This window comes from Staurois parvus, unplaced genomic scaffold, assembly GCF_062004578.1.
Source record: "Staurois parvus isolate SC_StPar_1 unplaced genomic scaffold, SC_StPar_1.0 ptg001181l, whole genome shotgun sequence".
Taxonomy (NCBI): domain Eukaryota; kingdom Metazoa; phylum Chordata; class Amphibia; order Anura; family Ranidae; genus Staurois; species Staurois parvus.
In genome coordinates, this window is record NW_028318977.1 from 838,392 (window position 1) to 865,561 (window position 27,170).

Consider the following 27,170-nt stretch of genomic DNA (forward strand, 5'->3'; position numbering starts at 1 on the left):
CTCGTACACACAGTTGCGGGTGACGTTCCTCCGTACAGCGTCCGTCCTCCGCTGTCACCCCGGCAACCACAAGCTGTGAAGGCTCCCGATAGAGCCCGACCTCACCCGAATACCGCCCGGACTACACGGAGGACGCAATGCAGCTGAAACATATGAAGACCCTCCTCTCCTCACAGGTGTCACCCGAACCGGGCCACCGCTCGGGGAGGGGGTGTGTAAATGGGGGGATGTGTGGGGTGTTTAGCCCTCTTTTAGGTGGGTGGTCATGAGAAATGTGGCTTCCAGTGTAGTAGAGATACCCCCAGATGAATGTTACAGTGAAGTGCCATCACAGGGTACCCCCTGAGGATGATTTGGGGGTCTGTCTTTGAATCGTAGACCTGGATATGAGGGGTCACAGAGGGGAGTCCTCAAACTGTTGTCCAACCAGCCTGGAACAGAGCTTCTCAGTGGCGGGAAGTGTAGGGTGTTGCTGAGACTCGCAGTCACCCATCTACATGGCGTCTTAGCCCCCCCAGTAATGTATAATAGTCTCTTCTGCTCCGGGTGACAATACAACCGCAGCATCTCCATGGAGAGCATTTACAGCTCAATCCTCTCTGTCTACCTACTGGAAAGTATCAGGGTCCTCCAATCTGGGGTTTCTGACCCAGCTAGCAGGGACAGTAAGAAGCACAGCCACCTAGAATTACAGACAGGAGAGGGTAGCGGGTGCCTACAGCGGTGTCAGGGAGGGTAGGTGTGGGGTGTCAGCTGAGGGGGGGGGGGGGTCAGGGAGGGTATGTGTGGTTTGTTAGCTGGAGGGTGTGTCAGGGAGGGTATGTGTGGCGTGGGGGGGGTCATGCAAGGTCTGCTTGGAGTGTGTCAGGCAGGGTACTTGAAGGGTGTGGGGTGTGTCAGGAGGAATATGTGTGGGGTGTCAGGTGGGGGGTGTTGAGCTGGATATGTTGGGGGTGTCAGGAAGAGTTTGGTTGGGGTGGGGGGTGTCAAGCAGGGTGTGTGTTAGGCAGGGTTGGTGGAGTCAGGTGGTGTGTGTCATGCAGGGTTGATGGGGGATGCTGAGCAGGATTTGTGTGGGGTGTCAGGTGGGGGTGTCCATCAGGGTTTGGTGTGGGGTGTCAGGCAGGGTATGTGTTTAATATGGGGTATGTCAGGCAGGGTATTTGTGGGGAGTGTCAATCAGGATACCTATGGGTGTTAGGCATGGGGGGTATGTGACGGATTTGGGCTGTATCAAGCAGGGTAGGTGGGGATGTCAGGCAGAGTATGTGTCAGATTGGGGTGTCAGGTAGGGTTTATCAGGCAAGTTTTGTGGGGTGTGTCATGCAGAGTATGTGTTTGGTGTGGGGTGCATTAGGCAATGTATGTGTGGGGTGTGTCTGGCAGGTATTTGTAGGGTACGGGGTGTGTCAGTCAAGATACATATGGGTATCGGGCAGGATATGTGTCGGATTTGGACCGTCAGGTTGGGTGTATCAGGCAGGGTAGGAATGTATCAGGAAAGGTATATAGGGTGTCAAACAAGGTAGGTGTCAAATTTGGGGTATCAAGAAGAGTAGATGTGGGGTGTGTCAGGAAGAGTATGTGTTTGGTGTGGGGTGTGTCAGGCAGGGTAGGTGTGGGGTTTATCAGGAAAGGTATGTGGGGTGTGTCAGGCAGGGTATGTCGGATTTGGGGTGTATCAGGAAAGGTACGTGGGGTGTGTCAGGCAGGGTATGTCGGATTTGGGGTGTATCAGGAAAGGTATGTGGGGTGCGTCAGGCAGGGTATGTCGGATTTGGGGTGTATCAGGAAAGGTATGTGGGGTGTGTCAGGCAGGGTATGTCGGATTTGGGGTGTATCAGGAAAGGTACGTGGGGTGTGTCAGGCAGGGTATGTCGGATTTGGGGTGTATCAGGAAAGGTACGTGGGGTGTGTCAGGCAGGGTATGTCGGATTTGGGGTGTATCAGGAAAGGTACGTGGGGTGTGTCAGGCAGGGTATGTCGGATTTGGGGTGTATCAGGAAAGGTACGTGGGGTGTGTCAGGCAGGGTATGTCGGATTTGGGGTGTATCAGGAAAGGTATGTGGGGTGTGTCAGGCAGAGTATGTGTGAGATTTGGGGTGTATCAGGAAAGGTACGCGAGGTGTGTCAGGCAGGGTATGTCGGATTTTGGGTGTATCAGGAAAGGTACGTGGGGTGCGTCAGGCAGGGTATGTGTGAGATTTGGGGTGTATCAGGAAAGGTATGTGGGGTGTGTCAGGCAGGGTATATGTTGGATTTGGGGTGTATCAGGAAAAGTACGTGGGGTGTGTCAGGCAAGGTATGTCGGATTTGGGGTGTATCAGGAAAGGTATGTGGGGTGTGTCAGGCAGGGTATGTCGGATTTGGGGTGTATCAGGAAAGGTATGTGGGGTGCGTCAGCCAGGGTATGTGTGAGATTTGGGGTGTATCAGGAAAGGTACGCGAGGTGTGTCAGGCAGGGTATGTGTGAGATTTGGGGTGTATCAGGAAAGATACGTGAGGTGTGTCAGGCAGGGTATGTCGGATTTGGGGTGTATCAGGAATGGTATGTGGGGTGTGTCAGGCAGGGTATGTCGGATTTGGGGTGTATCAGGAGAGGTACGTGGGGTGTGGGATTTGGGGTGTATCAGGAAAGGTACGTGAGGTGTGTCAGGCAGGGTATGTCGGATTTGGGATGTATCAGGAAAGGTATGTGGGGTGTATCAGGTAGGGTATGTGTGGGATTTGGGGTGTATCAGGAAAGGTATGTGGGGTGTGTCAGGCAGGGTATGTCGGATTTGGAGTGTATCAGGAAAGGTATGTGGGGTATATCAGGCAGGGTATGTGTCGGATTTGGGGTGTATCAGGAAAGGTATGTGGGGTATATCAGCTAGGGTATGTGGGGTGTATCCTGGTGTGTGATCATGTGATCTCTTTCAGGAAGGAGCGGCGAAGGTGACGTGTATGGTGTGGTCCCAGAACAATGCGCGGTTTGCGGTCTGTACGGTGGACAGGGTGGTTCTCCTGTATGATGAGCAGGGAGAGAGAAGAGACAAGTTCAGCACAAAACCCGCCGACGCCAAGGTGAGCACCTCATCATGTGACCTCAGCTATACAGGCAGCGGACATCCGATTGGCTGTTCAGGGGGGGGGGTCCTCTACCAGAACAGTCTCTTGTAATGTTCATTGTATAGGCGTTCCTCCTCATTTCCATCTCTCTTCCGATTGGTCCAGTACGGGAAGAAGAGCTATATGGTGAAAGGCATGGCGTTTTCCCCCGACTCCACCAAGATTGCCATTGGACAGACAGACAACATCGTCTATGTGTACAAGATTGGTGAGGACTGGTGAGTGACCGTCTCCATGTCATTCAGTCCCCATCACCTTCTTTTTCCTCCTCTACTGGGGAAAAATGGGACCCATCAGTACTTCAGGGTATGAGGAGCATGTGACTTACTCCCTTCCCCCAATGTGAGAATGCTGCTTCTTGGTGATTGGCTATTCAGGCATGTCACATGTCTCAGGGTGAGTATAAGCATCTGCAGGGGGCCGCTATTAAACATTCACTGCCTCTCCCAGACCTATGTAAGGAGAATGAGGTGAACCTATAGGCATTCTTGGCATGGAATATGGCATCCCCAGACGTCTGTAGGTTTATCACACGAAGAGTGCCAAGACTAGAGGTACATCCTCACCTAACGGCATCTGAAATCACTGCAAGTAAAGAACATTCCCGCCTGAAATCCAGGGAGCTCCCAACTTCCTGTAATGAGCTAACAGTACCTTCCCCTCTGCTGTACTGACATCACAAGCGGTGTTCTCAGCCCCGCCTGCTGGACTACAGAACTACACCAATCCTGTCACTATCTCTGCCCCTCTCCATGCCTCCCCCCTTCTATATCCACATCTCTCCGCCCCTCTCCCCACCCCCTCTGACCCTATCTCCTCCCTCTCTGTCCATCTTCTCTCCTATCCCCATTCCTCTGTCCCAATTTCCACCCCTCTCTGTCACTCTCCTATCTCTACCCCACTCTGTCCATCTCCCCTCCTATCCCTGCCCTTCCCTGTCCTTCTCCCTGTGTATAGTCACCCTTCTCTGTACCTCTCCTTTCCCATCCCTGCCCGTCTCTGTCCCTTTCCCCTTGTATCCTCATCTCTTGCCCCCTCTCCCCACTTTCTTTTTTCTCTCCCCTCCTATCCCCACTCCTCTCTGTGTCTGTCCCCTCCTACTCCCGCACCTCTCTTCCTCACCCCTCTCCCTTCCTATCCCTGCCCATCTCTGACCCTCTACTCTACCTTTCTTGTCACCTCTGTCACTATATCGGCCCTCTCTATCCATCTCCTCTCTCATTCCCTCACTTCTTTGTCCTTCTCCTCTCCTATTTCTGCTCTACTATCCCTATCTCTGCCCTCTCTGTCCATCTCCTATCCCCACCCCTCCCTGTCCCTCTCTATTGATATCCTCACCTCTCGCTATCCCTCTCCCTTCTAGTCCCTGCCCTTGTCTGTCCCTCTCCCCACTTATAACTGCCCTTCTTTTCCTACCTCCACTCCTCTCTGTCCCTCATCCCTCTCTGAAACTCTCCAGTCCTATCCCCACTTCTCTATGTCCCTCACCCCTCCCATCCCTATCCCTATCCTGTTCTGAATCTCTCTTCTCCTATCCCCATCTCGCTCTGTCCCTCTGCCCTCCTATCCCCATCTCGCTCTGTCCCTCTGCCCTCCTATCCCCATCTCGCTCTGTCCCTCTGCCCTCCTATCCCCATCTCGCTCTGTACCTCTGCCCTCCTATCCCCATCTCGCTCTGTCCCTCTGCCCTCCTATCCCCATCTCGCTCTGTCCCTCTGCCCTCCTATCCCCATCTCGCTCTGTCCCTCTGCCCTCCTATCCCCATCTCGCTCTGTCCCTCTGCCCTCCTATCCCCATCTCGCTCTGTACCTCTGCCCTCCTATCCCCATCTCGCTCTGTACCTCTGCCCTCCTATCCCCATCCCTTTCTGTCCCTCTCCCCTCCTATCCCGATCCCTTTCTGTCCCTCTCCCCTCCTATCCCCATCCTTCTCTGTCCCTCTCCCTTCCTACCCCCATCCCTCTCTCCTCCTATCCCCATCCCTCTCTTCTCCTATCCCCATCCCTCTCTGAACCTCTCCCCTCCTATCCCCACTTCTCTCTGTCCCTCACTCCTATCCTGTTCTGAATCTCTCTTCTCTTATCCCCATCTCGCTCTGTCCCTCTTGCCCTCCTATCCCCATCCCTCTCTGTCGCTCTTGCCCTCCTATCCCCATCCCTCTCTGTCCCTCTTGCCCTCCTATCCCCATCCCTTTCTGTCCCTCTCCCCTCCTATCCCCATCCTTCTCTGTCCCTCTCCGCTCCTATCCCCATCCTTCTCTGTCCCTCTCCCCTCCTATCCCCATCCCTCTCTGTCCCTATCCCCATGCCTCTCCCCTCCTATCCCCATCCCTCTCTGTCCCTATCCCCATGCCTCTCCCCTCCTATCCCCATCCTTCTCTGTCCCTATCCCCATGCCTCTCCCCTCCTATCCCCATCCTTCTCTGTCCCTATCCCCATGCCTCTCCCCTCCTATCCCCATCCTTCTCTGTCCCTATCCCCGTGCCTCTTCCCTCCTATCCCCATCCTTCTCTGTCCCTATCCCCGCCCCTCTCTGTCCCTATCCCCGCCCCTCTCTGTCCCTATCCCCGCCCCTCTCTGTCCCTATCCCCGCCCTTCTCTGTCCCTATCCCCGTCCCTCTCTGTCCCTATCCCCGCCCCTCTCTGTCTCTATCCCCGCCCCTCTCTGTCCCTATCCCCGCCCCTCTCTGTCCCTATCCCCATCCCTCTCTGTCCCTATCCCCGCCCCTCTCTGTCCCTATCCCCATCCCTCTCTGTCCCTATCCCTGCCCCTCTCTGTCCCTATCTCCATCCCTCTCTGTCCCTATCCCCGTCCCTCTCCCCTCATATCCCCATCCCTCTCCCCTCCTATCCCCACCCCTCTTTGTCCCTCTCCGCTCCTATCCCCACCCCTCTCTTTCTCTCTCCCCTCCTATCCTCATCCCACTCTGACCCTCTCACCAACCCTGGTGTTGTCTAAAATCTGTTTCTTTTTACAGGGCCAAGGTAAAAGAAAAAATACGTTAGTACATGAGCTACAGGGGGTGAGGGAGGTTTGGGGGTAAATTTGGGTAATACCTGGACATATCCTTATTCCATAAGAGACCTATACATCTGCCAGAAAGGTCCATCAGCAGACACTGGCTCAGTGGAAGTTGACGTGTCACTCTTGGTTAAGCTACTGTTAGTAACATTTTGGGCTCCAAACAGCCTGCCTGACAGCGCTCCCCTGGGGCCCAGTACAGGTGTACTGCCTATACCCCTTTATTGTAGGGTACTGGCAGTACCACTGCTTCATGGGTGACATCGCTAGCAACCTCCATCACTGTGCAAATGGTAGCCAGCTTTAAGTAGCTCACACACAATATGGTGGTCATGTGCTGCTGCTCCTCCTTACTCTCTATACCGTGGATTTCTCTGCACACTTGGCCAGACCCATCGGAGCCACTGCACTAGTTGCATGCCCACCGCCACCATCCCTCAAACAGGACAGCTCACATGACAGGCGGTCATGTTGCACTTGTGGGAGAGTGAATAGAAGGGCTCCCTTGGAGACGTGATGGGGCCCAGTATGGGAGTATTGCCTATACCCCCTTATCGTTGGTACTGAGCTCATTAATGAGGGTCCAGTGGACATATTCCAGTCACCGTGACACTCTGCTTGTTTACACAACATTCATTTCTGCATGCAAGTCATATACATTTTCTTGTCTCTTGTTTGTAGGGGAGATAAAAAAGTCATCTGCAATAAATTCATTCAGACGGTAAGTGTACCTGTGTCCCTAACACTCTGTCATAAATTGACACCCCTTCGTATACTGGAGAGGAAAGGGTGGGGTGGTTGTCACAGTGCCAGAGGTGGGAGGGAGCTCGAGCCCTGGCACTGAAAGCCCCTGCACAGTCTCCAGTCTCCTAGAGAGACCCCCTCCAGAGACACAGCCCCTCAGGCTCCCTCCATAAACTCCCATCTCTTACAGGTCCACCAAGTCTGCTGAAAAGTCCCCTTTCCCTTTCCCGAACCCTCATCCTCTGCAGTGACACCCAGGCCCATCCACAGCCTTTCAGAGTTTCCATACATGTTTTATAATCCCATACTTTGTTTTTTAACTGTTGGTGCGTGGAAGGCTTTGGAAGAATTTAGGGGAAATTGTAGGCAAATGGGTGGGGGGCTTAGGATAGGCCTCAAGCTAGGCCATCACCCTTAGGGGGGTTCACAGATCCCAGATACGCTAGTGAGGGTCCCTTGGCTTGTAAATGCTGAAGAGCTGGAAAGAAAGGGGAGAGGTCAGGTGTCCAGATCTGAAATGAAGGTACCATATTGGTTTCCATTAACAAGGTAAGGGACATGGAATGTGAAAGCACATGGGAGTTGCCTTCTCATGTGTTGTCCTTTTCCAGTCTCTGGAAGCAGTGAGGAGGGGGACATACAAAAAATATGGAAACACTACATGATTTGCAGGTGTGAAAGCGATGACCTGTTTGGCGGTGAAAGTGGAAGTGATGTAATATTCTTTTGTGTCCGCTGTGTGATGAGACACCTAGCTAACAGCTGGGAAGCCTCACTTTTGTCATTCACCTTGTGAGCTGCTGGTAATACGTCATGTCAGAGCTTGCTGAGCTGCAAAGAGGGGTTGGTGCCGCTTAGCTGCCGCCTCTGGGACTGAAGTTGCCAATTTATTTTGCCGTGTTGCGAGGTAGAGTCTCAAAGGATATGGAGGCATATATACCTTCTGGGAAAATGTCGTCTGATAAACATAAGTGCGGTGGACTGAAAGAGACAAAAGGACATTGTGCATGATTGTGATCCTGAATAGGAAAACAACTTCTGCAAAAGTGACTGCAGAGCTCAATCTCAGTCTTCCAAAGCCCGTGTTCCGTGTTCTGTGTGGAGGGAACTCCATAAGCAAAACATTCACAGGCAAGCTGCAATTTCCAAACCACTAGTGACCGATAATAATGCTCAGAAGAGAGATGAGTGGTGCAACACCCATAAATCGATCCATCAATGGAAGACTATAATATGGTGTGATCGAGCTTCACACTGTTCCCAACCACCGAACATGTTTATGTGTTTTGCAACAATGTCCCGAGCTCACCACCAGGACTGTTTTGTGCCAATGGTAAAGCATGGTGTCAGCACAATCATGGTTTGGGCAGCCATATCTTGGTATTCTGCAGGCCCCATCATCACCTTGAAAGGTAGAGTCACTGCCCTCAACTATGTACTAAATGTGCACCCCATGGTACAGACATTGTTTCCCGAAGACAGCGCCATTTACCAAGATGATAATACTCCGATTCACACAGCTCGGGTCTTCAAACTGTGGTTTGGTGAGCATGCAAAGTCTTGCACCTTCCCCGGGTGCCGCTGTCGCCAGACCTTAATATTATAGAGCCACTATGGTCAATGTTGGAGAGCAATGTTCAGGCTCTTTTTTTATCCCTTTGGCATCTCCGCGAGAACTGGAATGATTTTTGCATGAAGAGTGCTATCGGATTCCATTATCCATCATCCAAGACTTCTATTTTTCAATTCCCAGGAAAATTCAGGCTGTCTTGGATGCCTAAGGCGGTCCAACATCATATTGGGTGACAATATGTCCCTTTCAGATCATGCCCCTGTTACCCTGAAAGTGAGGTGGGGAAGACTATCGACAGGTGGGATAGGTTGGAAGTTGAATGAGGCTCTTCTCCTGGATCAGGAGGTGGATCAGAAAATTAGAGAAGAGATTGAAAGATTTTTTCAAGAGAATGAGACAGGGGAGGTGTCGGTGGCTACGGTATGGGAGTCCCATAAGGCCTATATAAGGGGTATATTGATTGCGGTCGGGGCAAAGAAGAAAAGGGAAAGAAGAGAAAAACCTACTGGGTTGCTAAAATAAATATTTGACTTGGAGCAGATACATAAAAGTAAAAGATCAGAAGAGATAAGACAGAAGGTAATAAAAAAAGAAAGAAGAACTAGAGCTACTGATGGAGGAGGAGAAGAGAAGAGTTTTCAACAAAGTGGCAAGTGAGAGATATAGATGGGGAGACAAACCAGGAAAATATTTAATGAGAGCCTTGAGGGAAAAGAAAAATAGGAACTATATAGAGAAAATAAAGAACCCCAAGGGGGAAATGGTTTATTCTACTAAAGAGATCATTAAGGTGTTTAGAGAATACTATAGTAAGCTGTATAATATCGCCTCCCAAGATCCAGTAAATATAAGCGGGAATGAGAGAAGAGAGAAAAGATGGGAATATTTAAAAAACGCAGGACTACCGAAGTTAAGTGAAGATCAACTGAATTTACTTGATTTGGAAATCACGCAGGAGGAAATAATAAGAGCATTAAAAAGTACCATGACGGGGAAAAGCCCAGGCCCAGATGGTTATACAGTGAAGTACTATAAAAAATACAGTGACTTGTTAATACCTAAATTGAAGAAATATATGAATGCCCTGGGAGGAGAGATGGAGATGAGACAGGAATCTTTACAGGCCCATGTGGTGTTGATACAAAAGGAGGGGAAAGATGTTTCTCAGTGCTCTAGCTATAGACCGATATCACTTCTGAACATAGACACTAAGCTATACGCAAAGATTCTAGAAAAAAAAAAAAAAAAATATTGGGTGACAATTTTGTTCTTTTACCTGGTGTTTCTATAATATTGTTCAGCTCCTGTAAATAAATGAGGTCTCCTCAATCCTATGTGTAGGACAGTTTTACCCCTTTATAAAGCTGCTTTGACCGTCTCCTCCATATTTTATAGTGACCGTCTGTTCTTCACATCACTGTGACCGTTTCATTCACCAGTTGGAGACGTGTGTTTATATCTAGGTCACAATCGGCCTCTCTGGAGTAAAGAAAAGTAGTCTGTCTATTCTTAGTATGTCACATGCAGATCCCCCTTTACCTTTTGGGGGCTGTAGTCAGATTAGCAACAAAGGTCTGCAGACCGCTATGATCTTCTCTATTGTACAACCAGCAATAACAGATTATTAGGGGGCAACACCTACACAGGGTACCACCCTGCTGGTACAATCATTAGCAATATATAGAGGAAGCACGCCACATACCAAGAATGCTTTTACAAGAAAATTTTGAATACGATTTTATTTTAAGACCCTTCTTGGCATGTGGTGCACTTACTGAACAGTATATATTTATAATGAATGCTGTATTGTAAAGCGCTGCATTAACTCTTGGCGCTATATAAATCCTATATAATAATAATAGTCAGGTGGGTCTGTATTACTGCATATACCACATGTATTGGCACTCTGCTCACCAGTTTATGTACTCACCCTTTCCTCTCACATCTCTCCTTTTATATTCTAAATCTATATTATATTTTATATAGAAATATAGTATATTATAATATCTAACTTTTGTGTATACTGTGTGTGTGTGTGTGTGTGTGTGTGTGTGTGTGTGTGTGTGTGTGTGTGTATATATATATGTGTATGTGTGTGTGTGTGTGTGGTGTGTGTGTGTGTGTGTGTATATATATATATATATATATATATATATATATATATACACACACACAGTATATATAATATATATATATAATATGTGTGTGTAATAAAATATATATATATATATATATATATATATATATATATATATATATATATATATATATGTATATATATTATACACACACATACAGTCAGGTCCATAAATATTGGGACATCAACACAATTCTAACATTTTTGGCTCTACAGTGGGGCAAAAAAGTATTTAGTCAGCCACCAATTGTGCAAGTTCTCCCACTTAAAAAGATGAGAGAGGCCTGTAATTGGCATCATAGGTAGACCTCAACTATGAGAGACAAAACGAGAAAACAAATCCAGACAATCACATTGGCTGATTTGGAAAGAATTTATTTACAAATTATGGTGGAAAATAAGTATTTGGTCACCTACAAACAAGCAAGATTTCTGGCTCTCACAGACCTGTACCTTCTTCTTTAAGAGGCTCCTCTGTCCTGCACTCATTACCTGTATCAATGGCACCTGTTTGAACTTGTTATCAGTATAAAAGACACCTGTCCACAACCTCAAACTGTCACACTCCAAACTCCACTATGGTGAAGACGAAAGAGCTGTCGAAGGACACCAGAAACAAAATTGTAGACCTGCACCATGCTGGGTAGACTGAATCTGCCATAGGCAAGCAGCTTGGTGTGAACAAATCAACTGTGGGAGCAATAATTAGAAAATGGAAGACATACAAGACCACTGATAATCTCCCTCGATCTGGGGCTCCACGCAAGATCTCACCCCGTGGGGTCAAAATGATGACAAGAACGGTGAGCAAAAATCCCAGGACCACACGGGGGGACCTAGTGAATGACCTGCAGAGAGCTGGGACCAACGTAACAAAGGCTACCATCAGTAACACACTACGCCGCCAGGGACTCAGATCCTGCAGTGCCAGACGTGTCCCCCTGCTTAAGCCAGTACATGTCCGGGCCCATCTGAAGTTTGCTAGAGAGCATTTGGATGATCCAGAAGAGGATTGGGAGAATGTCATATGGGCAGATGAAACCAAAATAGAACTGTTTGGTAGAAACACAACTCGTGTTTGGAAGAGAGAGCATGTTGAGTTGCATCCAAAGAACACCATACCTACTGTGCAGCATAGGGGTGGCAACATCATGCTTTGGGGCTGTTTCTCCACAAAGGGACCAGGACGACTGATCCATGTACAGGACAGAATGAATGGGGCCATGTATCGTGAGATTTTGAGTGCAAACCTCCTTCCCTCAGCAAGGGCATTGAAGATGAAACGTGGCTGGGTCTTCCAACATGACAATGATCCCAAACATACCGCCCGGGCAACGAAGAAGTGGCTTCGTAAGAAGCATTTCAAGGTCCTGGAGTGGCCTAGCCAGTCTCCAGACCTAAATCCAATAGAACATCTTTGGAGGGAGTTGAAACTCCGTGTTGCTCAGCGACAGCCCCAAAACCTGACAGATCTAGAGGAGATCTGTGTGGAGGAGTGGGCCAAAATCCCTGTTGCAGTGCACACCTGGTCAGGAACTACAGGAAACGTCTGACCTCTGGAATTGCAAACAAAGGCTTCTGTACCAAATATTAACACTGATCTTCTCAGGTGTTCAAATACTTCTGTTCAGCAGTGCAAGACAAATACATTCTTTACAAATCATACAATGTGATTTCCTGAATTGTTTTTTTAATTCTGTCTCTCAGAGTGGGAATGCACCAACAATGTGAATGTCAGACCCCTCCATGATTTCTAAGTGGGAGAACTTGCAAAATCGCAGGGGGTTCAAATACTTCTGTTCCTCACTGTGTGTTTGTGTATATATATATATATGTGTGTGTGTGTGTACATATACAGTATGTGTGTGTATGTGTAATATTTATTATATATATATATATATATATATATATGTGTGTGTGTGTATTAGGGTTGCATATATATATAAAATGTATTAGGGTTGCACTGATGTGCCTCTTTTTGGCAGCGGATACAAGTACTTGCCAACACCGATTACCAAAACCTTTGTGGTGCGATTTGAGCCCATTAAATTTGGATGTGCTCAAATCGCTTTGCAAAGGTATCAGTTTCAGGTATTGGAGCATTTGCACGCCTACAAGTACTCGTACAAAGGCTTAATATCGACACATATATATATATATATTAGATAGATAAACATCTGTATATAATGATGTATTCTTTCTGCTCTCATCCATGTACTCCTTCTCTCCCCGTTCACTGCAGAGCGCGGTCACCTGCCTCCTCTGGCCTCTGGAGAACGTCATCGTCTTCGGACTGGCAGAAGGGAAGGTACGCTCACCTCTCACAAGCCGTATTTATGTATACAGTATGCAGCCATCAAGTTCCACAGAGAGGAATAAGGCACACCAGGGGCGGACTGACCATTTGGAATCTCGGGCACCGCCCGAGGGCCCGGGGTCAGTAGGGGGCCCCATGAGATGTCCCTGGTACCTTTTTCATAGGCTTTTTTGAGTTTGAGCAAGGACACAGGGGCCCCATGATCCCCTATTGCCCAGGGACCCCATGAGTTGTCAGTCCGCCCCTGAGGCACACTGTCCTATCCAATGCTCTGTCATCCTTGTGTGCGCTGCACTTAGACCACAGACGTTTTCTGCACAGGCTTAAAAAAAAATCATGTGAAGATTGTATGAAACCCCCAAGCAGTATATGTTTTCTGAAAGCGGTTGTGCTAAAGAATAAAGTGGCGGTAGTTCCTATTTTTTGTGTTATACGATATTAAAGCAGCAGTTTAGCAAAATTTCAGTAAAAAATACACTAAAGTTTAATTTTAGGGCAACAAGTGCAATAAATGGTAAAACATAAAAGATGAGGTTGTGCCGAGTACCTTGATACACAACGTGTCAAACCTTACAATTGTGTGCACTCTTGGAATGGTGACAAACTGTATTGTAAACAATACAGATCTCTTCCCTGTCCGCACCAGCACACTGCTTTATGCAGAGCAATACAAAGCAATATGCTGACATTGTAAAGCACACAGTTAACCCTTTGATCACCCCAGATATTAACCCCTTTCTGCCCAGTGCAATTAGTACAGTGTCAGTGCTTTTTATTGATCACTGTATTGGCGTTACTGGGGATGTCAGTGACAGTTAGTCAGTCCCCCCCCCCCCAAGTGTCAGAATGCCCGTCGCAGTCTCGCTATAAGTCGCTGATCGCTGCCATTATTAGTATGACAAAAAGAAAATCCCACTATATATACCGCCATTTGTAGATGCTATAACTTTCATGTAAACCAATTAATTTACACATATTGGGATTTTATTTTTTGGTAAAAACATGGAGCAGAATACATTTTGGCCTAAATTTATGACAAAATTTTTTTTTTTACTGGACATGTTTAACCGCTTAGGGACTGCCCTCAATAATCTTACTGCTGCAGGGCGGCCCCTGTGCGCAGGATCACGTATATATATGTGAGCCTGCATTTCCAGGTAGGGGACGTGCGCCGCCGTTCGTGGCCCCAGGTGTCAATCACCGGGTCCCAGCCGGTGATATCCACCGTAACCCAGTGATTACTGGTGATCACCAACAGGGAGGAGGGCTGCTTTATTTACAATGCAGCCCTCCTCCCTGTCAGTTTGGGCACACTGCTCGGGATTGCTGAGCACATCCATCCTGATCAGTGTGCTTACAGTGAAGCACACACCCCCTGCCCCCCTAGTAAAACACTTCCATCACACAGTTAACCCTTTGATTGCCCCCAAATGTTAACCCCTTCCTCCCCAGTCCCATTAGTACAGTGTCAGTGCTTTTTATTAGCACTGTATTGGTGTCACTGGGGATGTTAGTACACCAAGTCAATCCCCCCCCCCCCCCCCGTGTCAGAATGTCTGCCGCAGTCCCGCCATAAGTCGCTGATGGCCGCCATTACTAGTATGAAAAAAAAGACATGGAGCATAATACATTTTGGCCTAAATTTATGATGAAATTTGATTTTATTCAACAAAATATTTACATTTTGAATTTTTTTTTTGAACTCGATTTGGATAATTCGTTACTTTGGGCAAAATTTCGTTTTGTTATTTCGGATTTGTTTAAATTAGTTCGGAAATTCGGATACATCCAGATCTCCATATGACGAAAATTTTGTCAAAATTTCAATTCAGAATGAAACGAACCACACAAGTCTAACCTTGGTCCTGTGTCCCAGTGGCGAGGAAGCGGCTCTCTGACGGAGTCACCCAATCGGCGTGACAGGCGTTCCGTCACACCGTCCTCTTTAGTTTAGGCAGATCGGAGGATAGTGTGGTGTAAATAGACAGCAGAGGCTGTTTACTCCAGGCTGCTCATAGAGCAGATCCGGCTCTGTCTGTGTCCAGGATGTCTATGTGTCATCCGCCCACTCTTCTCTGATCAGCAGAGGATCTATGAGCTGGTCCCCTGCAGATTGGAATGGAAAGGGGCCTAAGCCTCTGTGCTGCCCAAGCTGACCGTGTTTATCCTTACACAGTGTAATAGAGTATAAGATCCTATAGATGTTTCCTCTGCTCTCCAGGTACGAATGGCAAACACCAAAACCAACAAGTCTACCACCATATACAACACGGAGTCCTACGTCGTCTCCCTGACCTCCAAGTGAGTGGATTCCTCCTCAGGATGGGCTGTGTTCTCCTTACCGTGTGTAATAACACAAGGCAGGGGTCTCCGAACTTTCTAAAGAAAGGGAGAGTTTACTGTCCTTTAGACTTTAGGGGGGCTGGACTTTGCCCAGTGGGTGTAAACAATGCCTGATCTTCGGTAATAGAGGGAGAAATAGTTGGTGTCAGTGGGAGGAATAGTGCCCCATTTTTTTTTTTTTTGTTGGTGGAAGGAGTTATGACCCATTGTTGGTGACAGTGGCGGGAATTATGCCCCATTGTTGGTGTCAGTAGCAGGAATTATGCCCCATTGTTGGTGTCATTTGGGAGGAATACTGCCCCATTTTTGGTGCCAGTGGAAGGAGTTATGTCCCATTGTTGGTGTCAGTGGTGGGAATTTTGTCCCATTGTTAGTGTCAGTGGCAGGAATTGTGCCCCATTGTTGGTGTCAGTGGGTGGAATAGTGCCCCATTTTTGTTGTCCGTTGAAGGAGCTATGTCCCATTGTTGGTATCAGTGGTGGGAATTGTGCCCCATTGTTGGTGTCAGTGGCAGGAATTGTGCCCCATTGTTGGTTTCAGTGGCAGGAATTGTGCCCCATTGTTGGTGTCAGTGGCAGGAATTGTGCCCCATTGTTGGTGTTAGTGGGAGGAGCTATGTCCTATTGTTGGTGTCAGTGGTGGGAGTTATGCCCCATTGGTGGTGTCAGTGGGAGGAATAGTGCCCCATTGTTGGTGTCAGTTGAAAGAGCTATGTCCCATTGTTGGTATCAGCGGTGGAAATTGTGCCATATTGTTGGTGTCAGTGGCAGGAATTGTGCCCCATTGTTGGTGTCAGTGGCAGGAATTGTGCCCCATTGTTGGTGTCAGTGGCAGGAATTGTGCCCCATTGTTGGTGTCAGTGGCAGGAATTGTGCCCCATTGTTGGTATCAGTGGTGGGAATTGTGCCATATTGTTGGTGTCAGTGGCAGGAATTGTGCCCCATTGTTGGTGTCAGTGGCAGGAATTGTGCCCCATTGTTGGTGTCAGTGGCAGGAATTGTGCCCCATTGTTGGTGTCAGTGGCAGGAATCGTGCCCCATTGTTGGTGTTAGTGGGAGGAGCTATGTCCTATTGTTGGTGTTAGTGGTGGGAATTATGCCCCATTGTTAGTGTCAGTTGAAGGAGCTATGTCCTATTGTTGGTGTCAGTGGTGGGAATTATGCCCCATTGTTGTTGTCAGTGGGAGGAATAGTGCCCCATTGTTGGTGTCAGTGGCAGGAATTGTGCCCCATCATTGGTGTCAGTGGGAGGAATTGTGCCCCATTGTTGGTGTCAGTGGCAGGAATTGTGCCCCCATTGTTGGTGTTAGTGGGAGGAGCTATGTCCTATTGTTGGTGTTAGTGGTGGGAATTATGCCCCATTGTTGGTGTCAGTTGAAGGATCTATTTCCCATTGTTGGTTTCAGTAGCAGGAATTATGTGCCACTGTTGTCAGTGGCAGGAATTATGCCCTTTTGTTGGTATCAGTGGCAGGAATTCTGCCCCAGGTTGGTGTCAGTGACAGGAATAATGCCTCAAAGGCCAGATAGAGGCAAACAAAGGGTCACATCCTGCCCCAGGGCCGTAGATTGGAGACCACCGAAACGGGATGGTTAGAGATGGCTGATAATATTAATTGCATTGATAATAGCTGTGAAAATACTGGAGGCTGTGCTTCTGAAATATCAGTGCTGTAACCTTGTCTTCTCTCTGGGGCCTCTCTTCTTGGGCCGCAGTGTTTCAGGGAAGGGAATACTGTCCGGACAAGCAGACGGCACAATTGTCCGCTACTTCTTCGATGATGAGGGATCTGGGGAGTCTCAGGTGAGTTTTCACATTCATTCCTGATGATTATTGCTTGCATCAGATAACAACCAGTAAAACACAGCAAAGTATACGACCACAGAAGAATATGAAAAGGTTTAAAGTAGATGTAAACCCCATCGTTGAAGTGGTGCTAAAGCCTCAAGGGTTTATTGGCTCCCACTGCTGTCAATCAAGTTCTGTAACGAGGGAGTGGAGTGGGGACGAGCCACGCTGTCTGTGACTATAGATTCAGACAGGGCAGCTCAGATTCGAACCTACACAAGTGCTCTCGTGGGAAGTGGTTTCTTATGGGGGGTACTCGAGGAAGAGGAGGAGCCAGGAGCACCGACCGGGGACCTAAGAGGAAACTTTAGAGTGAAAAGCACTTTAACTTACTCAGTCCTCTGCTGCTCTCCATGCTGGTAGTGGACTGGCCCTCAACATCCTCATGGCCAGTGCAGGGCTATGAGCTCAATATTGGTCTTGATGTTGTCAGTGGACCTCAGACCCCTTGAGTGCAGGGGAGAAGCTTGGGAGTTTCTTTGAAGAGTTCGTGTATTTTGAAGCTCACTTGCTGGATCTCTACTTTCAATAACATCAGCCGACAGTAGAAAGCTGTACTGGCTTGTGACTGCCTGCCTATGGCTAGTGCACTGTTTACATTGGGTAGGCAGCATGCAGCAGGTAAGGATGGTTGGTGGGGTCTGCAGTGGGGCTTTACCCACCTTGATCTTTCCTGGATGATTTGACCTGTGGATACCGAACACATACAGGACTGATCTCCAGTAAGTGAGTGGCAGAGACTTAGCCAGCAGGTAAGGATGGTTGGGGGGTCTGCGGTGGGACTTTACCCACCTTGACCTTTCCTGGATGATATGATGTGTAGATACTGAACACATACAGGACTGATCTCCAGTGAGTGAGTGGCAGAGACTTAGGCAGCATGCAGCAGGTAAGGATGGTTGGTGGGGTCTGCGGTAGGACTTTACCCACCGTGACCTTTCCTGGATGATATGACCTGTTTAAACCGAACACATACAGGACTGATCTCCAGTGAGTGAGTGGCAGAGACTTAGGCAGCATGCAGCAAGTTAGGATGGTTGGAGGGTCTGCGGTGGAACTTTGCCCACCGTGACCTTTCCTGGATGATATGACCTGTTTAAACCGAACACATACAGGACTGATCTCCACTAAGTGAGTGGAACCCACTTAGGCAGCAGGTAAGGATGGTTGGGGGGTCTGCGGTGGAACTTTGCCCACTGTGACCTTTCCTGGATGATATGACCTGTTTAAACCAAACACATACAGGACTGATCTCCAGTGAGTGGCAGAGACTTAGGCAGCATGCAGCAGGTAAGGATGGTTGGAGGGTCTGCGGTGGAACTTTGCCCACCGTGACCTTTCCTGGATAATATGACCTGTTTAAACCGAACACATACAGGACTGATCTCCAGTAAGTGAGTGGAACCGACTTAGGCAGCATGCAGCAGGTAAGGATGGTTGGGGGGTCTGCGGTGGAACTTTGCCCACCGTGACCTTTCCTGGATGATATGACCTGTGGATACCGAACACATACAGGACTGATCTCCAGTGAGTGGCAGAGACTTAGGCAGCATGCAGCAGGTAAGGATGGTTGGTGGGATCTGCGGTGGGACTTTGCCTTCCTTGACCTTTCCTGGATGATATGACCTGTGGATATCGAACACATACAGGACTGATCTCCAGTAAGTGAGTGGTACCAACTTAGGCAGCATGCAGCAGGTAAGGATGGTTGGTGGGGTCTGCGGTGGGACTTTGCCCACCCTGACCTTTCCTGGATGATATGACCTGTGGATACTGAACACATACAGGACTGATCTCCAGTAAGTGATTGTTACAGATTTCTGCATTTTGTCCATCTCCTGGGTTTTTAGTATGTTTTTGGTTGTGTTCCAGGGGAAACTGGTCACCCACCCGTGCCCACCTTACGCTCTGGCATGGGGATCCAACAGCATTGTGGCAGGAGGATGTGATAAGAAGCTGGTGGCCTACGAAAAAGAAGGGAAGATCATTCAGACCTTTGACTACAGCCGGGACCCTACAGAAAAAGAGCTGACAGTGGCTGTCGCCAGTCCCAGCGGTCAGTCCGTGGTGGTCGGCAGCCATGATAGGTAGGAAGCTGGCGATGTTATGGTCAGCATGTATAATGTCCTGACAGTTACCGATTACTCTTCTCCCCAGGCTACGAGTCCTGAACTGGAGCCCCCGCAGAGGATTATGGGAAGAGGCCAAACCTAAGGACATCCCCAACCTGTACAGCATCACCACATTGGCCTGGAAGAGGGATGGTTCTCGGCTGTGCGCGGTGAGAACACTTCCCTCCCAATCAGCTGATTTGAAAGTCCTATCTTATGCCTATGGATATACTCTGACACATGCCCTGTATCCCACAATGCAGTGGGGTGACTCCTTATTGGTGGCTTAGGTTGTACTGTTTTACTTATATAACTAATATACTTTATGAAGGTAGAGTTGAGTCAGATCCCAGCTCCGGACATAACTGATCTAATTTTTCTCACTTTTGTAGCCTATGACATGGAATTACATTCTCTTTACTCTAAACTGGTGTGTCATTGCATTGTTATACAGCTCTACACAGAAGGTGGAGTGATGTTTTCTCCTTCTCTCCCTCCAGGGGACGCTGTGCGGAGGGGTAGAACAGTTTGACTGTTGTTTACGGCGCTCGTTATATAAGAATAAGTTTGAGATGACTTATGTGGGCCCCAGCCAGGTAGGTCCATACGGTGTGTGTGTTCGATATAAAATGACCTATGTGGGCCCCAGCCAAGTGAGTCCATACTGTGTGTGTTAAATATAGGGTGACCTATGTGGACCCCAGCCAGGTGAGTCCATACTGTGTGTAATCAATATAAAATGACCTATGTGGGCCCCAGCCAGGTGAGTCCATACTGTGTGTGTTAGATATAGGATGACCTATGTGGGCCCCAGCCAGGTGAGTCCATACTGTGTGTAATCAATATAAAATGACCTATGTGGACCCCAGCCAAGTGAGTCCATACTGTGTGTGTTAGATATATGATGACCTGTGTGGGCCCCAGCCAGGTGAGTCCACAGTGTGTGTGTGTTAGATATAGGGAAACCTGTGAGTGCCCCAGCCAGGTGAGTCCAGTGTGCGTGTTAGATATAGGGTGACCTATGTGGACCCCAGCCAGTTGAGTCTACAGTGTGTGTGTGTGTGTGTTAGATATAGGGAAACCTGTGAGTGCCCCAGCCAGGTGAGTCCACAGTGTGTGTGTGTTAGATATAGGGTGACCTATGCAGGCCCCAGCCAGGTATGTCCACAGTGTGTGTGTTAGATATAGGGTGACCTATGAGTTCCCCAGCCAGGTGAGTCCACAGTGTGTGTTAGATATAGGAAGACCTAAGTGGGCCCCAGCCAAGTGAGCTTGGACAGTGTATATTAGATATAGGATGACCTGCGTGGGCCCCAGACAGATGAGTCTGGATAGTGTGTGTGTTAGATATTGGCCTTGATGCATTATTAATGAAGGTGGTACACCTGGGGACAAACACAACATAAACATACTAGAAAAGCTACAATTTTTGGGGAAATTGTGTGAAGTGTTCTTGCCTCCACCAGTAGTCTACAACTGGAGTGGGCGGAGTAACTGGGTGGAGTGGCTTGAGAAGGGCGGCGTGAGTTGCAAACAAATGGTCATATTGTGAAAACTATCAGGACTATGGCTTAGCTGTGGACATTCTTAGTGGCAGCAGGGATAGCTGAACGTTTTGATATAAGATTTGTGTAGGTGGGCTTGAAAATGAGGGAGTGGTGGCAGTTTAGAAATCATATCCTGATTTTTCAGCTCACACTTTAGCTTTTGTCAGCTCCCACTCTAGTTTTGAACATTCCACCATTCATTCCTATGGGACCAATTTCAGCACAAAAACGCGGATATTTCGTGAACCATTCAGCGAAACGTTCCACAAAGTCATAGCACACCAATCGGGAACAATCCGCACGTTTCAGTATATTACTGTCTATGTAGTGTAAAATCTGTGGGAGGAGTTAGGGTGGTAAATTTGGCTATAATAAGAATATATATGTGAGATAACAATAAGTGGTCGCCATGCAAGAACACTTAATAAGGCTCAATTCACAAAGCTCGCAAACCAAGGGAAAGATCTTTGTTTACAAAAAGTGACAGTTATTTTCAGGTGAGTCCATTGATCTTTTAAAATTACAATGATCTCTAAAGCTGAACTCCAGCCTTACCTTTTTGTTTTTTTCTCTCACTTGTAGCAAGTCTTCTCCTCTATGAAACAAATTACTCTCAATTCCCTACATAATTTTATCTCTACTTTATAATCCTGTAGCAGCTATCTTGAGCCCACCATCATTTCCTGTCTGAATTTCTTCAATCCATCATCAATTCACTTTTCTCCTGATCCATACTATCATTGGCCCACCTCTAACAATTATTAGTTTTCTTTGCCATCAATTATATATGTTCTCTGCCATGTGTGGGTGTGATCTGTTGCCTCTGTCACTGTACTGCTGTTCCTCAGCAGAAAGAACACATCCCCGGCACCCATTTAGGCATGCATATTCCTCGCTGTTGGCCATGGAATTTCTTCAGAAGTTAGCTGTGCAATCTGATGATAACTCTAATATAGTATAATCAAGCAACTGATCAGAAGATAGAACAGCTAAAGTCTGCAGCATCCAATGTCCAAGGGGGAGGTGCATACATTTCTAAAGGGATGCCAGGGACGTGTTCTTTCATATAAGGTTCGAGGCAGAGTGCTGTGTTTACAGGGGCCTGTCGGCAACTACTACTAAGCTTGGGGAACAGACCAGCAGACAGACCCAGTGATGATTTTACTGGGTCTCAGAAGAGGCCAAAATGATTTGAATGAAAATCTTTAATTGCACGTTGATCAGGGAGAGGGGTGAAAAGGGGAAGGTTTTATGTTCGTACATTAAACTGAATTCTTCTTGATCACAAAGGGGGGCTGGGATGTTGGAGATAAGGAGTACGGAGGTGCACACCCAGCTGTGCGCACTGACCACCTACAATGAATATACATCGCACAGACCGTGCCATAGTAATGTCCTTCCAATCTGTTCTGCAGGTGATTGTAAAGAATCTTTCCACCGGGACCCGTGTGGTCCTAAAATCCCATTACGGCTATGAAGTGGATGAGGTGAAAGTCATGGGCAAGGACCGGTACCTGGTGGCGCACACTTCAGACACCTTACTGCTTGCAGATCTGGCCACCAACCGTCTGAACGAGGTACGGTGATCCCACTTAAGGATGATGGGATTAGGGTGGTCACCCATAGCAACTAGTGGGAAATCATCTTGGGTGATCGTGAGTTGGGCAGTGTGGGTGCCTGGGTTTGAATGGGCCTCTGTATGAACAGCTTTCACGTGTAGGGACAGATTGTCATGTGACCTTGCTTTCTCTTTCCTATAGGTGGCCTGGCCAGCTTCTGGAGGAAATGAGAAATTCTTCTTTGAAAATGAGAATGTGAGAAGCAGAAAATTCATGCATTGGACTGAGCTGTGTTCATCCCTTACCCTGCTGCTCCAAAATTCTGCTTGCTCCTGCATTGCAAATTCTGCCTGCCTCCACCCTGCTGTCCCAAAATTCTGCCTTGCACCTCAGATTCTGCCTGCCTCCAGCCTGCTGCCTCAAAATTCTGCCTGCTACTGCCCCTTGCACCTCAGATTCCACCTGCCTGCACCCTGCTGCCTCAAACTTCTGCCTGCTTCTGCCCCTTGCACCTCAGAATCCACCTGCCTCCACCCTGCTGCCTCAGAAGTCTGCCTGCTACTGCACCTTGCACTTCACATTCTGCCTGCCTCCACCCTGCTGCCTCAAAATTCTGCCTGCTACTGCCCCTTGCACCTCAGAATCCACCTGCCTCCACCCTGCTGCCTCAGAAGTCTGCCTGCTACTGCACCTTGCACTTCACATTCGGCCTGCCTCCACCCTGCTGCCTCAAAATTCTGCCTGCTACTGTCCCTTGCACCTCAGATTTCACGTGCCTCCACCCTGCTGCCTCAAAAGTCTGCCTGCTACTGCCCCTTGCACTTCACATTCTGCCTGACTCTACCCTGCTACCCCAAAATTCTGCCTGCTACTGCCCCTTGCACCTCAAATTCCACCTGCCTGCACCTTGCTGCCTCAAAATTCTTCCTGCTACTGCACCTTGCACTTCACATTCGGCCTGCCTCCACCCTGCTGCCTCAAAATTCTGCCTGCTACTGCCCCTTGCACCTCAGAATCCACCTGCTTCCACCCTGCTGCCTCAGAAGTCTGCCTGCTACTGTCCCTTGCACCTCAGATTCTGCCTGCTGCCCCAAAATTCTGCCTTGCACCTCAGATTCTGCCTGCCTCCACCTTGATGCCTCAAAATTCTGCCTGCTACTGCCCCTTGCACTTCAAATTCTGCCTGCCTCCTTCTTGCTGCCTCAGAATTCTGCCTTGCACCTCAGGTTCTGCCTGCCTCCATCCTGCTACCCCAAAATTAAACCTGTGACTGCCCCTGCACCTCAGATTCTTCCTGCCTCTGCCTCTTCACTTCAAATTCTGCCTGATACTGCCTCTGCACCTGCGCCTCAGAATTCTGCCTTGCACCTTAGGTTCTGCCTGCCTCCATCCTGCTGCTCCAAAATTCAGACCACCTCTACCCCTGCACTTCAAATTCTGCCTGCCTCCACCCTGCTGCCCCAAAATTCTGCCTGCCTCTGCCCCTGCACCTCAAATTCTGCCTGCTTCCATCCTGCTACCCCAAATGTTGCCTGTTACTGCCCCTGCACCCAGATTCTGCCTGCTTCCATCCTGCTACCCCAAATTTTGCCTGCCACTGCCCCTGCACCCAGATTCTGCCTGCCTTCACTGCTACATCCAAAATTCTACCTGCCACTGCCCTAGAATTCCAGATGTCTAGGCCACTGAACCAAATAGTATACCTGCCTCCACCGTGCTGCCCCAAAAATTGTGTCTGCCCCTACACCTCAAATTCTGCCTGCCTCTATCCTGCTACCCAAAAAGTCTGCCCGCTTCTGCCCTTGTACCTCAGATTCTGCCTGCTTCCATCCCTCTACCCCAAAATTCTGCCTGCCCCGCACCTCAAATTCTGCCTGTCTCCACCCTGCTGCCCCAGAATTCTGCCTGCTTCTATCCACTGCCCTGAAATTCTGCCTGCCTCTGCCACTGTACCCCAGAATTTTATCTGCAGATGCCCCAGAATTCTGCCTGCCTCCACTGTTGCATCCAAAATTCTAGCTGCTGCTGCCCTAGAATTCCATGTGTCTAGGCCACCACACCAAAAAGATCTACCCGCCTCCACCCTGCTGCCCCAATATTCTGCCTGCCTCTTCCCCTGCCCCCCAAAGCTCTGTGTGTATTCCCTGTACACTCCAATATTCTACCTTTTTCCGCATCCCCTGCACCCCTCCCCGGTCATTCTCTGTCTGGGATTGATTGGAGGCCCCATGTTGTCTCTCTATTAATATCTTTGCATTTCCCCCTCACGTATCCCAGACCATTGCTAGTGATCTGGGGGTAAGGGGTCCCTCGTCGGTCATAACATCTGTTTATCTGTCAGGTCTGTATGATCTTCAATGCTGGGGAGCTGACGCTGGTGGAGTACGGTCGTAGTGAGGTACTGGGGACCGTCCGCACGGAGTTCATGAACCCCCATCTCATCAGGTAAGTCTGACTACCATGGCATGGATCTTCAGGGTGGGGAAAAGGGGGGGGGGGTACAGCACTTCCTATCTGCACCTCAATGATACATTGAATTTTGACCGTGGTAAATTATACATTTTTATCACTCTTGTGTGCTGAGTAATTTTACTGTAATCCAAACCCTCAACCATAGAATAGCCATAATCCCATCACTTACCAAAAATTCCATGTGGAAAGCCAGTTTGGGCCCCAGTATTCGATGGATAAAGGTTTTAATCCCAAGCAACAACTACAAAAATAACTGGCCACAGTATATTTTATAGAAATCTACACTGACCTCCTAATTACCAGAATTTACTGTGAATGTCCATTGACATGATATGGTGGAGCCATTCAAGCAAGTTAATTACCATAAAGGCCATAAGTGAGTAAAAGTTAGTAATTAATATGATCCTGGGAAGTCCATACCCATAAAACATTACAGTAAGATCCAGTGGGCGTCCGCACAGTAGCTACTTGGGTTTTGGGGCAAGAAACCACTTTGTTTTGATGTAGAGATTTAACACACCAAGAAATCGATGCTGAAGCAAAGATTATCACAGCAAATTTGATCCACTGCTTTGTCTGTGTGCAGCGTCCGTCTGAATGAGAGGAAGCAGCGCGGTATAGAGGACAACAAAAAGCTGGCCTATCTGATTGACATGAAGACCATCGCTATAGGTAAATTACCAGGAGAAGCCAAACATTCACATGCCATGTTCAGCTGTCCTCGCTGTTGTATCAAATCCAGGGTTCAGAAGGTCCACAGTGGCATCTCCACATGGCACATATACCACCTATCTACTCAGGGTCAACTATTCATATGTCTGCTTCATGTTGGCCACATAGTGACCAATTTATAGTTATCTCTTCCACTCCTCCCCACATATCCTGATCCATCTCTAGGTGTCTTCTACACCTTGAACACATACTGACCCATCTGGAGGTGTCAACCCCACCTTCTAATTACAATGTCCCATCTATAAGTGTCTACTCCACCTTCCTACCTGCTCCACCTTGACCTCATGCTAACCCATCTATAGGTGTCTGTTCCATTTTCCAACATACACTGATCCATCTATAAGTTTCTACTCCACCTTCCTACTTCCAACCGCCCCACCTTGACCTCATGCTGACCGATCTATAGATGTCTGTTCCATATTCCAACATACAACGATCCATCTATAGGTGGCGGCTCTACTTTGAACACATACATTGACTCATCTTTTGGTGTTTGCTCCACTTCCACATACATTGTCCAATCTATAGGTGTTTTCTGGACCTGCCATATACAAAGTCCATCTATAAGGGTCTGTTCAATATTCCAACATACTCTAACCCATCAATAGCTGTCTTGTCTACTTTGCCCACATACATTGTCCCATCTATAGGTGTTTGATCCACCTTCCACATACAATGACCCATCTTTTGGTGTCTACTCCACCTTCCACCTACAGTGACCCATCTATATGTGTCTACTCCACCTTCCACATGCAATGACCTATCTATAAGTATCTGCTCCACCTTCAACATACAGTGACTCATCCAAAGGTGTCTGCATACCGTCCACATACAATGACCCATCTGTAGATTTCTGCTCACCTTCCACATACAGTGACCCATTTGTGGGTGTCTTCTCTACCTTCAACATACAGTGACCCATCGATAGGTGTCTTCTCTACCTTTAACATACAGTGACCCATTTGTAGGTGTCTGCTCCACCTTCAAGATACAATGACCATCTATATGTCTCTAGTACACCTTCCACAGATAATGATTCATCTGCAGGTTTCTGCTGTATTTTGCCCATATACATTGACTCATCTGTACATGTCTGCTCCACGTTAGCTGCATACTGACCCATCTATAGTTCTCTATTCCACCTTCCACAAACAATGACCCATCTATAGACCTCTCCTTTACCTTATCCACATTCTGACCCATCTATAGGTGTTTGCTTTACCTTCCACATGCTGGTACAACTATAAGTGACTATTGCACTTTCCAGAAACAATGGCCCACCAGTAGGTGTCTTCTCCGCCTTGCCCACATAGAGTGACCCATCTTAAGGTCTTTGGGTCCACATACACAGACCCATCCATAGGTTTTTGTCCCATCTTCTCACATACAATGACCCATCCTACATGCATACTGACTGTGGGTTTCTCCTCATCTTCACATATATGATAGACTAACAACAGGTACCTGGCTTTCTATCTATGTTTACCAATTGACTATTTTCTTACTGTTTCTGGCAGTGGATCTCCTCACTGGGTATAATATTGGGATGGTCACCCATGACACTAAGATCGACTGGCTGGAGCTGAATGAAACTGGCCGCAAGCTGCTCTTCAGGGACAAAAAACTTCGAGTGAGAGAGATGGACCTTCTGTGATCT

At 48.1% G+C, this 27,170-nt stretch overlaps 1 protein-coding gene across 1 annotated transcript in view; it reads left to right on the forward strand.

Moving 5' to 3' along the window:
* Positions 1–2: 2 nt before the first annotated feature.
* Positions 3–27,170, forward strand: part of IFT172 (intraflagellar transport 172) — a 79,151-nt gene continuing 51,983 nt past the window's right edge. The window contains 15 exon segments of the mRNA XM_089659672.1: positions 3–176; positions 2,923–3,066; positions 3,217–3,329; positions 6,813–6,852; positions 12,828–12,893; positions 15,124–15,203; positions 16,960–17,047; positions 18,965–19,179; positions 19,250–19,373; positions 19,704–19,799; positions 22,166–22,327; positions 22,511–22,564; positions 24,651–24,754; positions 25,368–25,453; positions 27,031–27,143. Of these exon segments, the coding sequence (XP_089515798.1) occupies positions 138–176; positions 2,923–3,066; positions 3,217–3,329; positions 6,813–6,852; positions 12,828–12,893; positions 15,124–15,203; positions 16,960–17,047; positions 18,965–19,179; positions 19,250–19,373; positions 19,704–19,799; positions 22,166–22,327; positions 22,511–22,564; positions 24,651–24,754; positions 25,368–25,453; positions 27,031–27,143 (1,524 nt within the window). The 5' untranslated portion in view covers positions 3–137.